The sequence below is a fragment of the Eumetopias jubatus genome, unplaced genomic scaffold (assembly GCF_037043125.1).
Source record: "Eumetopias jubatus isolate StellerSeaLion01/CBP00866 unplaced genomic scaffold, mEumJub1_p1.0 scaffold_7, whole genome shotgun sequence".
In the NCBI taxonomy this organism is placed as follows: Eukaryota; Metazoa; Chordata; class Mammalia; order Carnivora; family Otariidae; genus Eumetopias; species Eumetopias jubatus.
Genome location: NW_028274813.1, coordinates 93,457,371 through 93,477,154, shown reverse-complemented (window position 1 = coordinate 93,477,154; position 19,784 = coordinate 93,457,371). Strand labels below are relative to the sequence as shown.

Genomic DNA, 19,784 nt, shown 5'->3' with positions numbered 1-19,784 from the left:
TTATTTCTTCCTTCACACATGGAAAACAAAAGAAACATGCAATAAAATATTAAAAGAACCCATTTCTTTTCCATAATCACTATCAATTCCTAGAATGAACTCTGATTGATATGGAGACAGGCCTCATTTATATAAAATGACAAATTTCGGGGGTACCTGGCTGGCTCAGTTGGAGAGCCTGTGACTCTTGATCTAAGGGTCATGAGTTTGAGCCCCATGTTGGGTGTAGAGATTAAATTTATTTTTTTATTTTTTTAATAAAGATTTTATTTATTTATTTGACGGAAGAGAGACACAGCGAGAGAGGGAACGCAAGCAAGGGGAGTGGGAGAGGGAGAAGCAGGCTTCCCGCAGAGCAGGGATTCCATTGTGGGGCTTGATTCCAGGACCGCAGGATCATGACCTGAGCCGAAGTCAGATGCTTAACGACTGAACCACTCGGGCACCCCGAGATTACTTAAATTTAAAAAATAAATAAATAAAATGACAAATTTCAACAAAGTACCTAACTTTTTGAAAAGACTATTTTTTTTTTGAAGATTTTTATTTATTTATTTGAGAGGGAGAGCGTGAGAGAGAGATCACGAGCGGGGTGGGGGGTTGAGGAAAAAGCAGACTCCCCGGTGAGCAGGGAGCCTGATGGGGAACTTGATCCCAGGACCCTGGGATTATGATCTGAGCCAAAGGTGGATGCTTAATGACTGAGTCACCCAGGCACCTGAAAATACTTTATTTTTTTAAGAGCAGTTTAGGGGGGCGCCTGGGTGGCTCAGTCGTTAAGGGTCTGCTTTAGGCTCAAGTCATGATCCCAGGGTCCTGGGATCGAGCCCCAGGTCCAGCTCCTTGCTCAGTGGGAAGCCTGCTTCTCCCTCTCCCACTCCCCCTGCTTGTGTTCCCTCTCTTGCTGTGTCTCTCTCTGTCAAATAAATAAATAAAATCTTAAAAAAAAAAGCAGTTTAGGGTTCACAGCAAAATTGAGGGAGATATAGAGAGATTACTCATATACTCCCAGCCCCCCCACACATATAGCCTCCCCCATTATCGACATTCCCCACCACAGTGCAACTGAAGTACCTACATTGACACATCATAATTATCCAAAGCCCATAGTTTACAATGCAGTTGCCTCTTGGTGGTGTACATTCTGTAGGTGTGGACAAATGTGTATGACATGTAGCCATGGTCATATCACACCGTTTTTTCACTGCCCTAAAAGTCACCTGTGTTCTGCCTGTTCATCTTTTCCTCACCCCCACCCCAGCAATCACTGATATTTTTATTGTCTCTGTCCATACTTTTGCCTTTTCCAGGATGTTATATAGTTGGAATCATACAGTATGTAACCTTTTCAGATTGCTCCATGTGTTTTCATGTCTTGATAGCTCATTTCTGTTTAGCACTGAATAATACTCCATAGTCTGGATGTACCACAGTTTATTTATTCATTCACCTACTGAAGGACATCCTGGTTGCTTCCAAGTTTTGGCAATTATGAATAAAGCTACCCTAAACATCTGTGTTTTTGTGTAGACCTAAGTTTTCAACTCCTTTGTGTAAATACCAAGGTTTGTGATTGCTGGATCATATGGTAAGAATATGTTTGGTTTTGTAAGAAACCACCAGATTGACTTCCAAAATGACTGTACATTTTGCATTTCCACAAGCAATGAGTGAGAATTTCTGCTGCTTCTATTCCTTGACTATGTTCTGAATTTTGGCCATTCTAATAGGTATATAGTAATCTCTCTTTGATATATTAATTTGCATTTTCCTGATGATGCATGTGATGTGGAGCATCTTTTCATATACTTATTTGCCATTTGTATATTTTCTTTGGTGAGGTGTCTTTTAAAATCTTTGGTCCATTTTTTAATCAGGTTGGTTGTTTCTTATTGTTGAGTTTTAAGAATTCTTTGTCTGGTGTGGATAATAATCCTTTATCAGATGTGTATTTTGCAAATATTTTCTCCCAGTCTGACTTGTCTTCTTATTCTGTTGACATTGTCTTTCACAAAGCAGAAGTTTCTAATTCTAATGAAGTCCAACTTATCAATTATTTATTTCATGGGTCATGCCTTTGGTATTGTATCTAAAAAGATATCACCATACCCAAAGTCATCTAGATTTTCTTCTGTGTTATCTTCCAGGAGTTTTATAGTTTTGTGCTTTACATTTTAGATCTGTGATCCATTTGAGTTTGTTATTCTGGAGGTGTAAGGTCTGTGTCTGGATTCTGGTTTTTGGGGGGTTTTGTTTGTTTTTTTTGCATGTGGATGTCCAGTTATTCTAGTACCGTTTATTGAAAAGACTATTTTGGGGCTCTGTTGTATTACCACTGTCTTGTTCTTTGTCAACGATGAGTTGAGTGTATTTATGTGGATCTATTTCTGGATTCTCTGTTCTGTCCCACTGATCTATTTGTTTATTCTTTTACCAGTATCACACTGTCTTGATAACTATAGCTTTATATTAAGTCTTGAAGTCAGATAGTGTCAGTCCTCCAACTTTGTTCTTCAAGACTGTGTTGGCTGTCGTGGGTCTTTTGCCTCTCCATATAAACTTTAGAATCAGTTTGTCGATATCCATAAAATAATTTGCTGGGCTTTTGATTGGAATTGCGTTAAATCTGTAGATCAAGTTGGGAAGAACTGGCATCCTGACAATATTGAGTCTTCCTAATCATGAACATGGAATACCTCTCTACCTATTTAGTTCTTCTTTGATTTTATTCACAATCTTGTGCATGTTTTGTTACATTTATACCTCAGTATTTCATTTTGGGTTTTTTTTTTAAGTAAATGGTTTTGCATTTATAATTTCAAATTCCACTTGTTTTTTGCTGGTGGTAGCTTTTTATATAGTGTGCTTAATGTATTATCCATAATTATCCATACAGACATGCACATACCATTCATTCATATGCCAGGCTGTTCTGGATGATAGAGATGAAACAATACACAGAAATAGACAGGATGGAGCTCACTGGGAGGAGAGAGAAAAATGTCATGTCCTAACTGTGCCGAGCACTGGAAGGGGAGGTTCTCAGTGCTGTAAAGGCACACAGAGCAGTGGGAGCTGATCAATCAGGGACACTTTTCAGAAAAAAGCCAAGTTGAGGTTTGAAAGAAGCCTAGTTGTTAATGAGGGGAGGGGAGGAGAGTTCCAAGCAGAGGGCACAGATTGTGAGAAGTCTTGTGGTAGAGAGAGTCTGGCATCTTTAAAGAACTGAAAAAGGCCCATGGAGCTGGAGCACAAAAAAGCCAGGAGGGAGTGTGGGGGGAGTGGAGGGCTGGGGCTATGCCTCTGTAGAGCAAGGCTGGGTGGGGCTGTGGGGACCAGGCTAGAGGAGACACAGTGTATGGTTAGAACAGTCTCTTTCAGAGACCTCTGCGTAAGCTTCACTTCCATCACAGGTGCAAACAGGTGGCTTTTCTCCCGCAAAGAAAGTTTTTATATCTCTTCAGGAGGGCGCACACAGGCTAATGGGGAAAAGCAGAGGCACACGGGGATAGAGTCCAGGGCAGGCCCAGGCCCGCAGTCCAGCTCTGGTCTCCCTTCTCCAGAGAGGTCTCCACAAAGGCTGTCACGCATTCATGACTGGGCAGAAAGATCATTGCTCCGATGCTGTAGACTTTCAGCATTGTTCACGAAGAGTGTAAACCCTAAATGCACATCAGTGACTGTCAGGCTGCTCTATTATATGGATATGTGAATATATATTGGACAAATAGAATCACAAAATGATGCTGTTTTGTAACTTGCCTTTTTTCAATTAACAGAATCTTTCCATGTCAGTACATATAGACCTACTTTATTCTTTTTAGTATTGCCATTGTAAAGGTGTACCTTAATCTGTTAATTATATATTACTATAGTTTTCTTAATCTTTTTATTAATATAGGTGTATGCTAACCTTTGTGTCATTTCTAAATTTTCACTTTTACAAACAATGCTGCAGAACAACTTTGGAAAGAATTATTTGTATTTTTTAGAATCTCATGGGAAAAATTTCTAGATACAGATTTTCTGAGTCATGGATATGAATATTTTTTAAACTTGTGGTTTTATAGAAAAAGTAGTACTCATAAAAGTAAAATATAGAGATCTTGTACAAAGTACAAGATCAAAAGTCTGCCTTCCTCCTAGTTTGGTATGCATCCCTGAAATATATATTTCACATTGTAAAAGAAATTATCAAATTTCTGTCTAAAAACATTGTGCCTATTTATCTTATCACCAATATATGAAAACACCTGATTGTCTACTTTCTTCCCAACCCATATTATTATCAACCCTTTCAGTCTTTTCAAATTCAATACGTGAAATTTTAAATTGTGTTTTAAATTTGTATTTTTTTAAAGTATTAATGAGATTAGACATCTTTTCTTATGTTTAATTTTTTTTAGTGGTGCTTTGGTGATTTACCTATTTTTTTTCTTTTGCCTGTTTTGCTACTGGGTTGTTATCTTTTTCTGAGTTAATTTGTAGGAGTTCTTTATACATTAAGGGAATTAGTTTGTTACAGATTTTATTTATTTATTTATTTTTGGCCAGTTTGTATTTTGACTTTGTTTATGATGTATTTTGCCACCCAGAAGTTTTTAAATTTTCTGTAAACATCTTTTGGGCTAGCCTTTCTTCCAAATATAGGGCCTCGGTCACCTTTTATAGCTGCTTTTTCCAGCTAAAAGTCAGCTAAAAGGATACTTTAAAAAAAAGGGGGGGGGCTGATGGGATGAGGAGGCAGCCTGGAGCCCCCAAGTAAACACTTTCTTTCGGAAGCAGGAAGCAGGCCAACCGTGTCCTTTTTCCTTAGGTGACTCAGCCAGCCTGCAGTGTGTCCTGCTCATTTGCCCTCTCAGGGTTGGCTCCCTACAGGGTCCACCCATCTCCTTTCTCCTACCCTCTCCCGCTCCTCACTCCCAAGGCTCTTATTTCCAGGGCAGGAATCTCCCCTGTAGCTCCCATCATTCATGAGGCAATGCCAGCTGAACTGCCCTCCCAGCCCCTGCTCTTAGGGAAAATTGACTCCCAGTCCCTCCAATGCAACCTCCCTGTCTAATATGAATGACATTTTGGAAGCAGTTATATGTATCTTAGATAAATCCTGTCTTCAGACAAAATGTGAATGATGGTAGTATATGCATAATTGGGGGAGGGGAGAAGAACTAATCACAAGCAGAAGTTGTACAAGATGTGCTTTTGATTATGTTTAAAGAACTGCCAATTAGAACTAGACTATTAGAAACATGTGGTAGGGGCAGTGACAATACAATGTAATGGTCTTTAAACTTTATCTCATTTATCTGTGTAACAACTCTCTGATGTACATATTATTTTTATTGAAGCATAGTTGAAACACAGTGTTACATTATTGGTTTCAGGTGTACAACGTGGTGATTCCACAAGTCTACACGTTATGCCACGCTCACCACAACTGTAGCTACCATCTGTCACTATACAGCACAATTACAGTACCATTGACTGTTGACATATGTTATTATTAATAACCAGTTTCATGAATAAGGATCCTGAGAAAGGAAGTTGGATAATTTTCTCAAGGTCACACCGTTGGAAAGTATTGGAACCACTGGGTCTGTCTGACTCCAAAGCCCATGCTCTTAATCTTGACTCTGGATTCTACACTGTCTAATTGCTTTGCTTTGTAAGTGAGAAAATTGAAATTCAAAGAGATGAAAATAAGTTAGAGTGAGTAGGATGATGTGAAGCACTGTTCAAAAAAAGATTGGACCTTTCAATCTGGAAGGATAAAGAATGAACTTTTTATGTGGTGGAATCTCAGAAGCCTATGAAGCATGTGAAGAGGGCAACATGGTCTTATATAGATAACTCAGAGGCATCTTTTGAAGCTCAAAGAAGTAGTTACAGGTCAAATAAAGGGAAGTACTTTTACACAGTGGGCAGTAATAGAAGAAGCTGATTATCGAGATATAGATTGAAAATAAAGTAAATTTAGAGTAGCTTTTAAGAAGGCTGTGCTGTGAGTTAGCCAAACAGAACCTCCTTTGTATGAAGAATACTAAAATACCAATGAAATTTTCTGTAACAGAAACTTAAATATCTAAGAATACTGGAAAAAATTAGAAAGGGGAAATTAACTCTGTATGATAATAAAAATGAAAGCAATTTTAGGTGTGATAATTTTGCAATATTTAAAAATTTTAGTTTTTTTATGTATTAAACTCACGGATTTTTTTTTTTTAATGAGAAGCAATGGTTATAGAGGGGGAGAAGGAAATAATATCCTTCCTCACTCATCACAGACAGAATGAAATTCTTATTTCCAGGGAGATTCATGTGGGTCTTCTAGAAGGGTGTGGTCAAGTCAGTGCTAGGACACCAGCTTGACATCTGAGGAAAAGGCTGAGGGACAAGTTCTTTTGGAACCTCGGCTTGCTTGTGCTGCATTTGTCTTTCAAGATACTCTCTCAGCATATACAGTTGAAGTAACTTTTGCTTAAAAACAAATGTCCTGGGGCGCCTGGGTGGCTCAGTCGGTTAAGCGACTGCCTTCGGCTCAGGTCATGATCCTGGAGTCCCAGGATCGAGTCCCGCATCAGGCTGCCTGCTTGACAGGGAGTTGCTTCTCCCTCTGACTCTCTCCCCTCTCATGTACTCTCTCTCTCTCTCATTCTCACTCTCTCAAAATAAATAAATAAATCTTAAAAAAAAACACAAAAAAACCCAAATGTCCTTTATTTCATGAACTGTGAGAGTTTTCTACCTAAAATTGAGCGACAGTTGATTTTGATCTTTTTGTTATTCCTTTTGTCTTACCAGTTCCTCTCCGTCCTGTTGAGAACCCACAACCAGTCAGTTGAGATGATTTTCTTTAATAATTCAGTCATACCGTTTTCCACCTGAGGGCTGTCACACTTGAGGGAAAAGAGTGTACTATTGGTCTCTCCAGAAATTTGGGAATTGTTGAGTCAGTGCTTCATAACCTCAGTATCTAAGTGTTTCTGCTTCTTGGCTCTCTAGTACTTGTCTCCCAGGCTGAAGGTACAACCATAGCCAGCAGCTCCTTGGGTCCAGCATCACTTCTGCAGCTTTCCTTTTCTTCCAGGGTAACTCGGGGGCCACCTGTCTCCTTGGCATTTAGCATCCGTTTAGCATCCGTTGTGCTTTCTATATGTCAAATGAACACTGCAGCTTTATATATTAGCCTAACCTGTTGTATTTGCATTTAAAAATATTAATGCTACAAAGTGGAAATTGTAGGTTTTGTTTGAATGTTTTTATGGCATTCTGTTGATCAAAAGTCTTACTCAAGCTATAGGCTGGAGGGGTAGGTAGCACATAAGATACAAATGTGCAAGTTCTGTCCTTCATTTTTAAAGTAACCTCTTATAGGGCAACCCTCTCAGGTCCCCTCCCTCTTTGGGAGCTTTGTACTCTTATCATTCAATAAACTTAACTATTGCTCAGTAAACTTTGCTTTGGGGCGCCTGGGTGGCTCAGTCGGTTAAGCATCTGCCTTTGGCTTAGGTCACGATCTCAGGGTCCTGGGATTGAGCCCCGCATTGGGCGCCCTGCTTAGCAGGGAGCCTGCTCCTCCCTCTCCCTCTGCTCCTCCCCTTTCTTGTGCTCACTCTCTCTCAAATAAATAAAATCTTTAAAAAAAAATAAAGTAACCTCTTACTGAGAAATGCTGTTTTGTTTGGGCAAACCAGCTTGTATTTTGAAGAGTGGATGACTGGGTTACCTTGGTCCACTCATGCTTATAGTTTGTAGCTAATTAAATTATTTTCAAATCTCTTCTGTGGCTTCTGTCTTGACTGGTTTTCTGTATAACATTCCTTCACATTTCAAATCTGTGGAAGCTCTGTGGCTCCTAAAGACTCATCTCTTCATTTATTTATTCACTCAACAGACATCTCTTGAGCATCTATCTGCTAACCACTGGGCCAGGTATGGAGGTGATGCCAGTGGAGAAATCACAGATCTTGTTCTCAAGGGGGTCACAATCTAGTTAAAGAGATGGGCATGTGAAAAGATAATAATAATGGAATATGGCAAGTGCATAGATAGAAAAACCAGTTATTGTTGTCGGTCCAAGCAGGAGCCCCTGCCTTAACATGGTGGTCAAGGAAGGCTTCCTGGAGGTTATAACACTGAAACTGAGTTTTTAAAATGGGTTGTTGTATTTTTAAAGTTCTGCCTTATTCAAGAAAGGCTATAAAAGTTTCTTTTTGACAAAGGGTTAGTAATTAGAAGAAGAGGGGAAAATGCAGAGACATTAAAAAGAAGTCAGAGGTATGGGTAAGAACAATGTATATAATGATGATCTAATGTATTTACTCAATTTTGACATGCACATTGTTTTTTTTACATTAGGAATGCATCTTATCATTGGTGGGGTCTTAGATTTGATGAAATAGGACCTTCATTTATTCAATAGATAGTTGTTGGGCATCTGTTACAGATCAGACACTATATTTAGCTTTGGGTTCCAGTTTTGAGCAAAATAACACAGTCCCTGTCCTCATAGTCTTTATAGTGAAGAAGAAGTACAGGATTATATGAGAAAGCATAGCAGAGGGGCTTTATTTAGATAGAAAGGTCAGGGAGGGTCTTCCCAAATAACAGATATTCAAGCTGAGATGTGAAAGGTAAGTAAGAATCAGTCATACAACCAGTTAGGCTAAGGGTTCCAAGCCAAGAGAAAGCATGAAGGAAGGTCTTGAGGCTTGAGGCCGCATGGATTGCTCAAGGAGTTGAAGAAAAACCAGTGCAGATGGTCCTTGGTGGAGTGGAGAGAGGGGCTAAGCAGTGCAGTAGTGGGGACTCTCCTGAGATGAGGGTGGTTTTCCAAAAATTACAGCTGCCCAGTAATGCAAAACCCTAGAGGGTTATATGAATGCTTTATCCTGAGTTATTAAGGATTTTAAGCAAGGGTGAGACATCAGATTTTTCCATTTCAAAACGACCACTCTGGCTGTTGAATTGGGAATTTGGGAGAGAGCTTGATAGAGAGCTATTTCCAGCATCAGGGTAAAAAATGATGGTGTTAGGACTTGGGTGTTGGCAGTGGAGGTGAAGAGAGATGGAATGAAGATAGCTGTATGTTAGAGGTAGGACTTAATGATGAATTTGATATAAGAGTGTAGGAGAGTATCAGTTTTCTCCCAAGAGCAGCTAACTAGCTGGATGGAGATGCCTGTCTGTTACTGAAATGGGGATACTGCAGGAAGGACAGATGTAAAGGCATGTGGAAACAAAGACCTCTATTTCGGGCTTGTTAAATTTAAGATCCCTATGAGACATCCAAATAGAAATCTTAGGTAGTTATGTGGGTCTGTGGATCTGGAGTTCAATGGAAAGATCTGGACTAGAGATAGAAATTTGGGAAAAAATTAGTATTTAAACTCATGAGGGGGGGTGGAATACAGTGTAAATATAAAAATAACAGTAGTGATTTCTAATAATAATATTAATGAAAATACCTGATACTTATTTACTGCCTTCTATGTGCTAAGCACTGTACTGAATAAATATATTAACAGATTTAATCCTTATGATACCTCCATTTAGTAGGCATTATTATTACTCTCATTGTCGATGAGGCACAAGAAAGCCTCAGAGCTAGTAAACAACAAAACCCAAACAGTCTGGTCCTAAAGCCTGAACCCTTAATACTGTATTAGAAGAGAGAACAGACCCAGCTCAGGGATCTGGGCAATTCCAACATTTAGAGGTAGGACAGAGAAGGTGGATCTGGCACAAGAAACTGAAAAGGAGTGGTAGAGAGTGATTTGAGGGAACCATGAGGATGGGCTGTCTCACAAACCAGGCAAAAAAATGTTCCAGGTAGGCACCAAGGTCAGTGTCAAAAGGTGCTGAAAGGGGGGCACTTAAAGGACACATAGGCATTAAATGGGTGATGAGGATGGGGGAGGGGTTTCCCAGACTTGGGGGTAATGGGAGTAAAAGAAGTAGATATGGAAGAGCCACCTGGTGTTTGCAGTTGTTAGAGGGTGAAGGACAAGGCAGGAACAGTGAGAGATGAAGCTGGAGAAGTTGACAGGGGCCAGATCATGAAAGACCTGTAATGTGTCCCAACTTAGCACCAGACCAGGATCTTAGCCAGAAGTGTCTGTCCCCAAAGCTGGGAGCAAAACAAAGGGAGGCACATGTTATAAGTGGGAGAGAACTACATGCTTGTGTCTGCTTGTCTGTATTGTCTCCTATAGTGTAGATGTTGCCTGATTCCTTCAAAACTTACCATGTTGAGACCTTTTATTTGAGATTTAAAAATTACCCATGACTTCTTCCAGCACCAAATCACTTATCAGAATGATAGATACTCTATGTGGGAGGAAGACATCTATCTATATACAGAGGCCTGTATATAGATAGATGTCTATATATTAACATGACCCTGTATCCTGTTCTCTAAATTGGGAGCAAGTGTTAAAAATGGTGGGAAGGTGTGAGTTTTGCTTAATTGGGCAACTTTGGTCACAATCAGGAGAAAGCGATTTATTTGGATTACGTTTATTTGGATTGTTTATTTGGTCTTATTCTTCCTTATACATCCTAAGCATCTTGAAGTTCAGGGTCATCCTGAGTTTGAATCCTGTCTCTCTTCTGTCATTTGTTAGCTGAGTGACTTTGGGGCCAGTTATTTAACCTCTCTCAGGCTGTTTGTTGAATGAGGAACCTCTTTAATAATAATGATTATAAAGAATATTGCAAGAATTAAGTAAAAGACAGGAAAGTGAAACAAAGCCTAGCGAAATGAAGGCCTTGTGATGAAGATGATCAATATGGTTCCTTTCTTTGTTGGTGATTATGTTTACCTTTGATTATTTTACTTATTTTTAAAATTTTGTAATTTATCCTCAAGTACCACTAGCTAATTATAGATGGAAGTAGTAATTTTTCTTGATGTGCATATTAAGATTGTGCTTGTAAAGGGAGACCTAGTTCCAAAAATAGTCTGTACAGAAATGTTAAAGAACTGCAGTGTCTAAAAATATTCATTCCAAAGCTCTGCCATCTCATATAAAATTCTAGAGAATTAAGATTATTTAACTTTTGCTCTTGATGGTAACAAAACATATCCAATAATTTGAAGAGGTCTTATTTTCTTCAGAAGTTTAAAATAATTTCAGTGCCTACTAGAAGCTGACAAATTAAATTTACTTTTATTTATTTATTTATTTATTTTTAAAGATTTTATTTATTTATTTGACAGAGAGACAGACAGTGGAAGAGGGAACACAAGCAGGAGGAGTGGGAGAGGGAGAAGCATTGCAGCGAGGCTGCAATCATTCACCTATTAAAAGTTCGGTCTTTTAGGGGCGCCTGGGTGGCTCAGTTGGTTGAGCGACTGCCTTCGGCTCAGGCCATGATCCTGGAATCCCGGGATCGAGTCCCGCATCGGGCTCCCTGCTCGGCAGGGAGTCTGCTTCTCCCTCTGACCCTCCCCCCCTCATGCTTTCTCTCTCTCTCTCTCATTCTCTCTCTCAAATAAGTAAATAAAATCTTTAAAAAAAAAAAAAGTTCGGTCTTTTAGCATCCTCAGATGCTAAAAAAAATTCTAAAAAGAGTTTTTGCTATTATTTTCCTAAACGCATTTTTGGCAGAGCCTCATTCTATGGTCAGAGCCAATTGGAATACTGCAGAATGGGTGCCAGGCTGATGGCTGTGGCTTTGACACATTATCTTAGATGAGACATTAAGTCTCACCTGACGACATGGACCAGTTTAATCGCTGTTCCCGGTACGATACCAAGAGGGACAATTTTGGATTGGGGAGGGGAGTTTCTTATTAATAAGATCTACTGTTTTAGCAAGGGAGAAGCATGGTAAAGTGGAAAGAATATTTGGCTTTTAGAGTAGACAAAGAGGGCGCCTGGGTGGCTCAGATGGTTAAGTGTCTGCCTTTGGCTCAGGTCATGATCCCAGGGTCCTGGGATCGAGTCCTGCATCAGGCTCCCTGCTCCTTGGGAGCCTGCTTCTCCCTCTGCCTCTCTCTCTCTCTCTCTCTCTCTCTCTCATGAATAAATAAATAAAATCTTTAAAAAAAATAGAATAGACAAAAGATTTGAACCCTCCCTCGACACAGAGAAAGTGCTCAATAAATGTTAGCTCTCATTCCTCACGATCTTTGACGAGTCCCACAAAGTCGGGATGGTGTTTGTCATCTTACTCATCAGCAGCTGCGTCCTATAAGGGCTGCGGCGGGGGCACAGGGCACTTATGCTCTTCACTTCTACCCCTACCAGAATGCACCATGTGTTCACCTGCAGCCCACCTTTGCTCTTTCCTCCCATTTTAGTGTGACCCCTTATCCTACCCTAATGCTCTGGCTTACCTTTCTTCCCATCTGTTCCCCCACTTTGCTGCTCCAGCAGATGGCTGGAGGAAGTCACATTACTTCTTCACCTTCTGATTGAGGAATCTGTGGTAGGGCTGGGAGTGTGGCTGTCTGTTCTAGAAGTGAGGAGTAGCTTCCACTTTAAACATATGAATTATGGGGACACCTGGGTGGCTCAGTTGGTTAAGCGTCTGCCTTCGGCTCAGGTCATGTTCCCAGGGTCCTGGGACTGAGTCCCACATCAGGCTCCCTGCTCAGTGGAGGGCCTGCTTCTCCCTCTCCCTCTGTTCCTCTCCCTGCTTGTGCTCTCTCTCTCGCTCTCTCTGACAGACAAATAAAATCTTAAAAAAATATGAATTATGAAGGGATGGAGACATGGGTTTGTGTTTTGGGGGAGAGGAAAGAATATTTCATTACTTCTCTACTCCCTACATGTCTGTCTCTTTTTCCTTCTTTCACACCATGATTTCCTATGTAACTCAACCATCTAATGTTGCTTGCGTCTTTCTCTATTTCTGGAAATTATAGGCCCTTCCAGAAGATTCTGAGAGCCCCTTGCCACTACTTCTTTTAGTCTACCCTCTTTAGAGTATAACGTCTGAGGCCAAGAACATTCACGTAACAAAGGTTCATTCACAAATTATTATAGGCAGGCCCTGTGTTAAGTGCTGAAGAGACAAGGATAAAGAAGATAGACCCCATGAGGGTAGGGATATTAGGCACACAAAGTTTTCATTTAGTGTGATGAGAATTCTAGTGAAGATTGTATGAGGTCATGGGGACATTGAGAGTGGAGTGCCGAATGATGAGGAAAGGCTTCTAAGAGGAGGTGGTACTTTAACACAGATATGAAGGATAAATAGGAGTCTGCTGGCAGAAAAAGGGAGGGATTGTGTTCCAGATGTATACATATATTTCCTTGATCTGGAACACAATCTATATACATATACATATATATATACACACACACATATACATATATAATATACATGTGTGTATATATGTATACATATGTATATATGTGCATTATGTGCTTTAGGGTAGTAGTTCCTGATTTTTTTTTTTATACCAAAACATGTTATAAGAGTTATATGAATTACTTAGTAACCATATAGAGTATCAATGTTAGTATCAGGATTCAGAGGAGGCGTTGATAATTCAGGATTTTTCTCCTGCTTCAGTTCATATCCTAGGACACTTATTTATCATAACTTTGTTTGAATTGTCACATAAAACATTCGTCTTTGCAAACATTCAGGAACCAAGGCAGATTCTATGTTGCCAAGCTGCTTATGATTTAATAGGGGAGCTAGGAAAGATGTGCACATGTGCTGTATGAAAAGTGAGTCATGTATGTGGGAGTTTGGGGGGAAGGGAGAGAATCACATGGGTCAGATTTTTGGTATTCAGGGATTGGTCATTTACTCAGTGCTGTCAGTCTTATTCCCAAAGTGACTGAGGCTTCAGAAAAACTGCTCTTGGTGCCCACACCTCGGGGTTCCTTGACTGACAAAGCGCAAGTTATCGAAATTTCTAGAGAGTCATCTGCATTAATCAAAAACCTCTTGAGTGTTGTCGTTGTGAAAGGGTACAAAAAGAAGGATGACTGGTGCCTCCTTACGTGTACAGGGGTGGGCGTCATCCCTCAGAAGGTAAGAGGGCCATGCTAGGCCGAGCCAGCTCTGTTTGCGCCGGTCTCTGGAAGTACCAGTGCAAGCATGTCCCCAAAACCCACCTTTCCAGTGCTCTTCCATTAGACTCTGTCAGTATTACTTCATCATTGCCAGGCAGGCCTTATTCAACTGTCCTGTAGAAAGACAGATGGTTTTTATTTTCCTTGTAAGCTATTACGCAACTTAAATCAGTGCTAGCATTATTTACTCAGATTTTGCCTCTTATCGTAACATTTAGCCTGTCTCCATTTTGTCCTTAACTCTCCTTTCTAATCAGGCGTTCCTTTGAATTATCATAAATCTTCTTTGATGTGTTTACATTTTAATGTTATCTATTTTAAGCCTCTTTATCTTTCCTTCATCTCCTACAGTTTTTTGGCTTTAGTCACAGTCCCTCAGATTCCAAATCCTTGCTTTCCCTTCTCCTGCCACTTCCTACAGCAATGTTTACCCTGCCTACCACTTCACAGATCTCTCTCTTAGTCTCCAACTCCTACCCCATCTCAACTGTGCTTTGTGGCCTCAGGAAAAATCCTGAGGTAGGCCTGTGAAGTTTTCCTTTGCCGCCTCTCCCCAGTTCTCCCACGTTTTTTCCATACCTTGTCCTACCTCTGTCTTAAATGACATCAACACAGATGTGCTGCTCACCAGCTGTGGGTGAGGGAGTTGGCCAGCCTTAGACGGGATTCCAGGATGGCTTTAAGGCGTATACTGTCTGATGTGGGAGGTAGATAGATCCGTAAATAACTAAAATAAGGTCTGAGATATCATAAATGAGATATTCGAGAGACAAAATTTAGAGTAGCGTGAGTAGGAGAAAGGAATGAGGAGCACTGCAGAAAAGTCTCACCCTCTACTAGCTAGTTATGACCCAGCAGAGTTGCACGACATTGGACCCTCCCTTATCTTGCTGGGAGCTGTGTCCAGTCTGATCCACTTTGGCTAGGGTTATCTTTTGCTAACTGCTTCTGTTTTCCCAGGAAATCCTGAGCAGACTTAGTGGGTGTGTGTGTCCACCCCTGTTTCTGATGCCCGCCTGTCTCTTGCTGCTGTCTTCCATTTCCAGGCTCCTCATATGATCTCGGGGCCTTGTCCTCCCTCTGCAGTCTTCCTGCCGTCTCGCCACTGCATGTGGCTGGACAAGTTCAGTCCTCTTTCTCAGGGCTGCTGTGTGTGTATTCTCATTGGGGGCCTAGGGCAGAAGGAGAAAGTAGGGTTGGAGGTGACCGAGGCAATAGGAAGGGGCATTGTCAGGTTGGAATTTCTCTCGGTTTCAGCAACTAAAATAGATATAGATACACACACACTTCCCAGACTGACCCAGTTCTGGTATAGTTGTTTTTGCAGAGTCACCATTCTCATCGGTTAAGATGGAAAAGAACCATAAAAAGACAATGGTAATAATAGACTGAGTTCCGACCTATTTCTCCTTGGATCCTTTCCCAAGAGGTAGAGATAGGATAATGGGGAATTTGGTTATCAGGATGATGTTTGGTGTTCAAATACCTTGCCTGTGGTGAGAGTAAGGGCCGTAGCCTCCCTGTACTATTTGTAAGTGTTGTTAACTCCTAGCTCTTGGAAATCTAGCCTTTGGCCAAGTCTGCACCCAAGTGTTTCCAAAACACTTGTGGAAATCTGAGCTGGAACTTGCTATTGACAAATCACAGGAAGGTGCATCTTTCTAGATTTAGTTAAAAATCTCCTATTTAGAGCAGGTCAGTTATGCTTCTACAAACTCACTTAGACCCATTTTGCTTTTTTGTGCTTTCATCAGTCAGGGTAGTAGGTCATTTCATGACTCTGAATCTCGCATATCACGTATCTCTTCTGGAACCAGTAAATCCTTCCAGAGAAAGTTGTAGAAATACTGCTTTCTAAAGTGAGCTTCAGAGTGGGAGCAGTTGGTACACAGAAATGTTTATTGAATGAGTAACATTTTAGTAACCTCTAGTAAATTTAGTAACAGCTATTAATCAGTTTATGGACTGTGTAACTGGGAAGAAAGTTGTAAAACAAATTTCAGTAACATATTTACAAATAACATTAGCAGTCATTTCTTATGGAATACGCACTTGGTAACAATCTCAACCTGTACTTACATATTGGTTTATGTACCTACATATTGCTTTTCACAAGATTTCTATGTATGAAAGCCCTTAGGATGATTTAAATGAGTACTGCTGTCATCCCCATTTTACAGATGCCTGAAATAAAGGCTAAGATGCTAGTATGGTAGTGCTGAGATTAGAACTCATAACCTAGTTTAGTACTCTTTCTTTTGCAAACTGTTCAGACAAAAAGTTTTCATGAATCTGTAATAATAAGAGAAAAGTAAAGCAGTGGCAAGTTTTTTTTTTTTAACCATACTACTTTTATTCAATTGAAGATGCCCTTTATTCTGAGATTCTTTCATTAAATACTAAGTGCCCAGCTATGAACCAGCTATGTACACAGGCACTTGATACAGTGTTGAACAAGGCAGATAGGGAGCTTGTTCTAAGGGAGGAGGAGAAATAATAAATAAGTAAACAAGTAAGTAAGTGGCAGTAGTAATAAGTGTTTTAACAGTAATAAGAGTTTTAAAAGAAAATAGAGAAAGGCTGGTGGTGGTGTTATTTTTCTGTGTGATATATTCCTGAAAATGAACATCAAGTTTTAATGTACATAAAGGGAGTTTTATGTTAACTCATTTTAACAGTAAGTAAGTGGCGGTAGTAATAAGAGCTTGAAGAAAATAGAGAAAGGCTGGTGGTGGTGTTATTTTTCAGTGTGATATATTCCTGAAAATGAACATCAAGTTTTAATGTACATAAAGGGAGATTCCTTCCTGATGAATCCAAGCAATCATAAAATTTCTTCAGGGTGGTGTTTGGAGGACTCATTCATGTTAACATGTATTTTTCTTTTTCTTCAAAATTGACCTAAAGTCCAAAATTGGCTTAAGTCCAGACAGTGTCTGGTTGAGGCTAAAGATTTGCTGCTTCAGGAACCCCTGATGATTGATTACCAGACATTTCATGATATTGAGGCTATGAGAGCCAAACTTATTGTTGGTCAGATATACCATTTTCACTCATCTTTATGTAATAACAAAGGCAAAACACTAGACAACAATACTTTCTTAAATTTTTTTTTTAAATTAGCAGCAGAACTTTCTTCAAAGAAAATTCCAGATGCGCAGTCTATAAAACAGCTGTGGCTTCAAGCCACAAGCTTACTGTTCTCTTTTCCACACCTTAATGGCCTCTGAGGAATAGTTGAGAAGTCACTAAGTCTTTGCAGAACACAGGATGAAAACCACAATCAAAAATTCAAATTGTAAATCCTGTCATAAAAAGATAGCTGTAGGGGTGCCTGGGTGGCTCAGTCATTAAGCGTCTGCCTTCGGCTCAGGTCATGATTCCAGGGTCCTGGGATTGAGCCCCGCATCGGGCTCCTTGCTCAGTGGGGAACCTGCTTCTCCTTCTCCCTCTGCCTGTCTCTCTGCCTGCTTGTGCGTGCTGTCTCTCTCTCTGTCAAATAAATAAATAAAATCTTTTAAAAAAAATAGCTGTATTATTGAAGCTGGCAGAGCCACCGTATCAAGCTTCACAATCATGTTTTGAGATTTTTTTTAAAGTCTACATTCAGTGAAAAATAGATTTATATTTATATTTTTACCTAAAATTACATTTTCAGGTAGCATTTATTATATAAAGCAAATTCAAACTTTAATTGTAGTTGTTTATTCAGAGCATACTTTTCTCCTCCAATTTTACTGAGATATAATAGACATATAGCACTGTAGAAGTTTAAGGTATACAACAGAATGATTTGACTTATATGTATTATGAAATTATTACCACAATAGAGAGCATACTTTTCATATAATGTGGGCATGGTGGTACTACTGGGACTGAAGTACTTTTCAACTACTAATTTAAAAATTAAATTTCATATTGTCCAAGATTTGTTCTTTTGTAAGTTGTTTCATTATAAATAAATGATGTGTTTATATATTATTATAAAGTAATTGGTTTGCTAGTTTAATTTTTTTTTTCCTGTTTGTCTTCTAGTTTGCCAGAGTTTGGATACCTGATCCTGAGGAAGTTTGGAAGTCAGCAGAGCTGCTCAAAGATTATAAACCAGGAGATAAAGTCCTCCTGCTTCGCCTTGAGGAAGGAAAGGTAAAAATGTTGCTTTTATTTGTTGTCATTGGCATAAAATGAAGTGAATTCAAAAGTGTGAGTTTGTTGTGATATACCTGACTTCAGTTGGAAATTAAATTTTGAATTAATCTAATGTTTTCACTTACTGAATTAAAAAAAATAGCAAACTCAATTTTCTTTCCCAATGGGTTAATGAAAATGGCAGAACTTTAAAAATATGGTATTTTGGTCTGTCAATTTATTGTGATTAGGTTTAGATTCACTTCTAATCCTCCCAAAGATGTGCCTGTTTATTTTGCTTAGGCTAGCATTAATTTCATAGTAACTAAGAAAATATTGCTTAAGGAGCCAGTGTGAGATTTGATATTTGCTGGACCTAATCATTTGAAAAATATTTACTGACAAACTGTCATGTATAAAGCAGTTTTTTTTTTTTTTAAAGATTTTATTTATTTATTTGACAGAGAGAGACACAGCGAGAGAGGGAACACAAGCAGGGGGAGTGGGAGAGGGAGAAGCAGGCTTCCCGTGGAGCAGGGAGCCTGATGCGGGGCCTGATCCCAGGACTCTGGGATCATGACCTGAGCCGAAGGCAGACGCTTAATGACTGAGCCACCCAGGCGCCGCTATGTATAAAGCAGTTTGCCAGCAACCAGAAAAATATAAAACCAATTGCGTCTCTATACTTTCCTGTCTGCATTCACTGCATGGGTAGACACATCTTAGTTCTACCTTTTGACCTCTCCACAATATTTGACAAGGCCTGTCACACTGTTTTCTTAAAAACCTTTGTGACATTAATTTTCCTTTAACAACTTCTAGTCTAGCCAGGGAAAGTAGCTACAAATACATGAAAAGTTACATAAAACATAGGGTCTAAAGAGTAGTTCAGCACCACAGGAGCACCTGGGTGGCTCAGTTGGTTGGGCAACTGCCTTCGGCTCAGGTCATAATCCTGGAGTCCTGGGATCGAGTCCCGCATGGGCTCCCTGCTCAGCAGGGAGTCTACTTCTCCCTCTGACCCTCCCCTGTCTCGTGTTCTCTCTCTCTCTTTCATTATCTCTCTTTCAAATAAATAAATAAAATCTTTAAAAAAAAAGAGTAGTTCAACACCACAATATTAAAGATGTCCAAAGGTTATGATGAACTATTGCCAAATGAGTAATACTACCTTGAGAGTTAGCGTGTAATAAACACTATGTACCAGGCATAGTTCTAAGTGTTTTACTTGCTATAACCCATTTAATCCTCACAACAATCCTATGAAGTGGGGCTGTTATTACCACTTTATGGGTAAAGAAATTAGGGCTCAGAGGGATTGCTCAAGATTATACAGGTATTAAGGAATGAAGCTGGGATTTTAAGCCAGAAAATTTGTCTTCATGATTTCTGCTCATAATCACTCTGCTATCTTGTAAAGATAGTAATGACTTTAGGATGCCTAAGAGGGAAATTTCATTATGGGCTGCTTTGTCAAGGAAGGCATCAAGAAGGAAGAAGGATTTTGACTGAATTTTAAAGGTAGAGAGAGTTTGGATCGACAAGGAGAAAGGGGGTAGACCCTATGAGAATTGGAATGTATTTTGGAGATAGTGAATGTAACAGGCTGAGTGGAGC

General features: G+C 39.7%; 1 protein-coding gene across 4 annotated transcripts in view; it reads left to right on the top strand.

Annotated features, from left to right (window-relative positions):
* Positions 1–19,784, top strand: part of MYO5A (myosin VA) — a 188,842-nt gene that overhangs the window by 46,295 nt on the left and 122,763 nt on the right. For all 4 annotated transcript variants that reach the window (XM_088024798.1, XM_088024797.1, XM_028099985.1 and 1 more), the window contains exon 2: positions 18,075–18,185. In XM_088024798.1, coding sequence (XP_087880924.1) covers positions 18,075–18,185 — 111 coding nt within the window. The remainder of the gene's footprint in view (positions 1–18,074; positions 18,186–19,784) is intronic.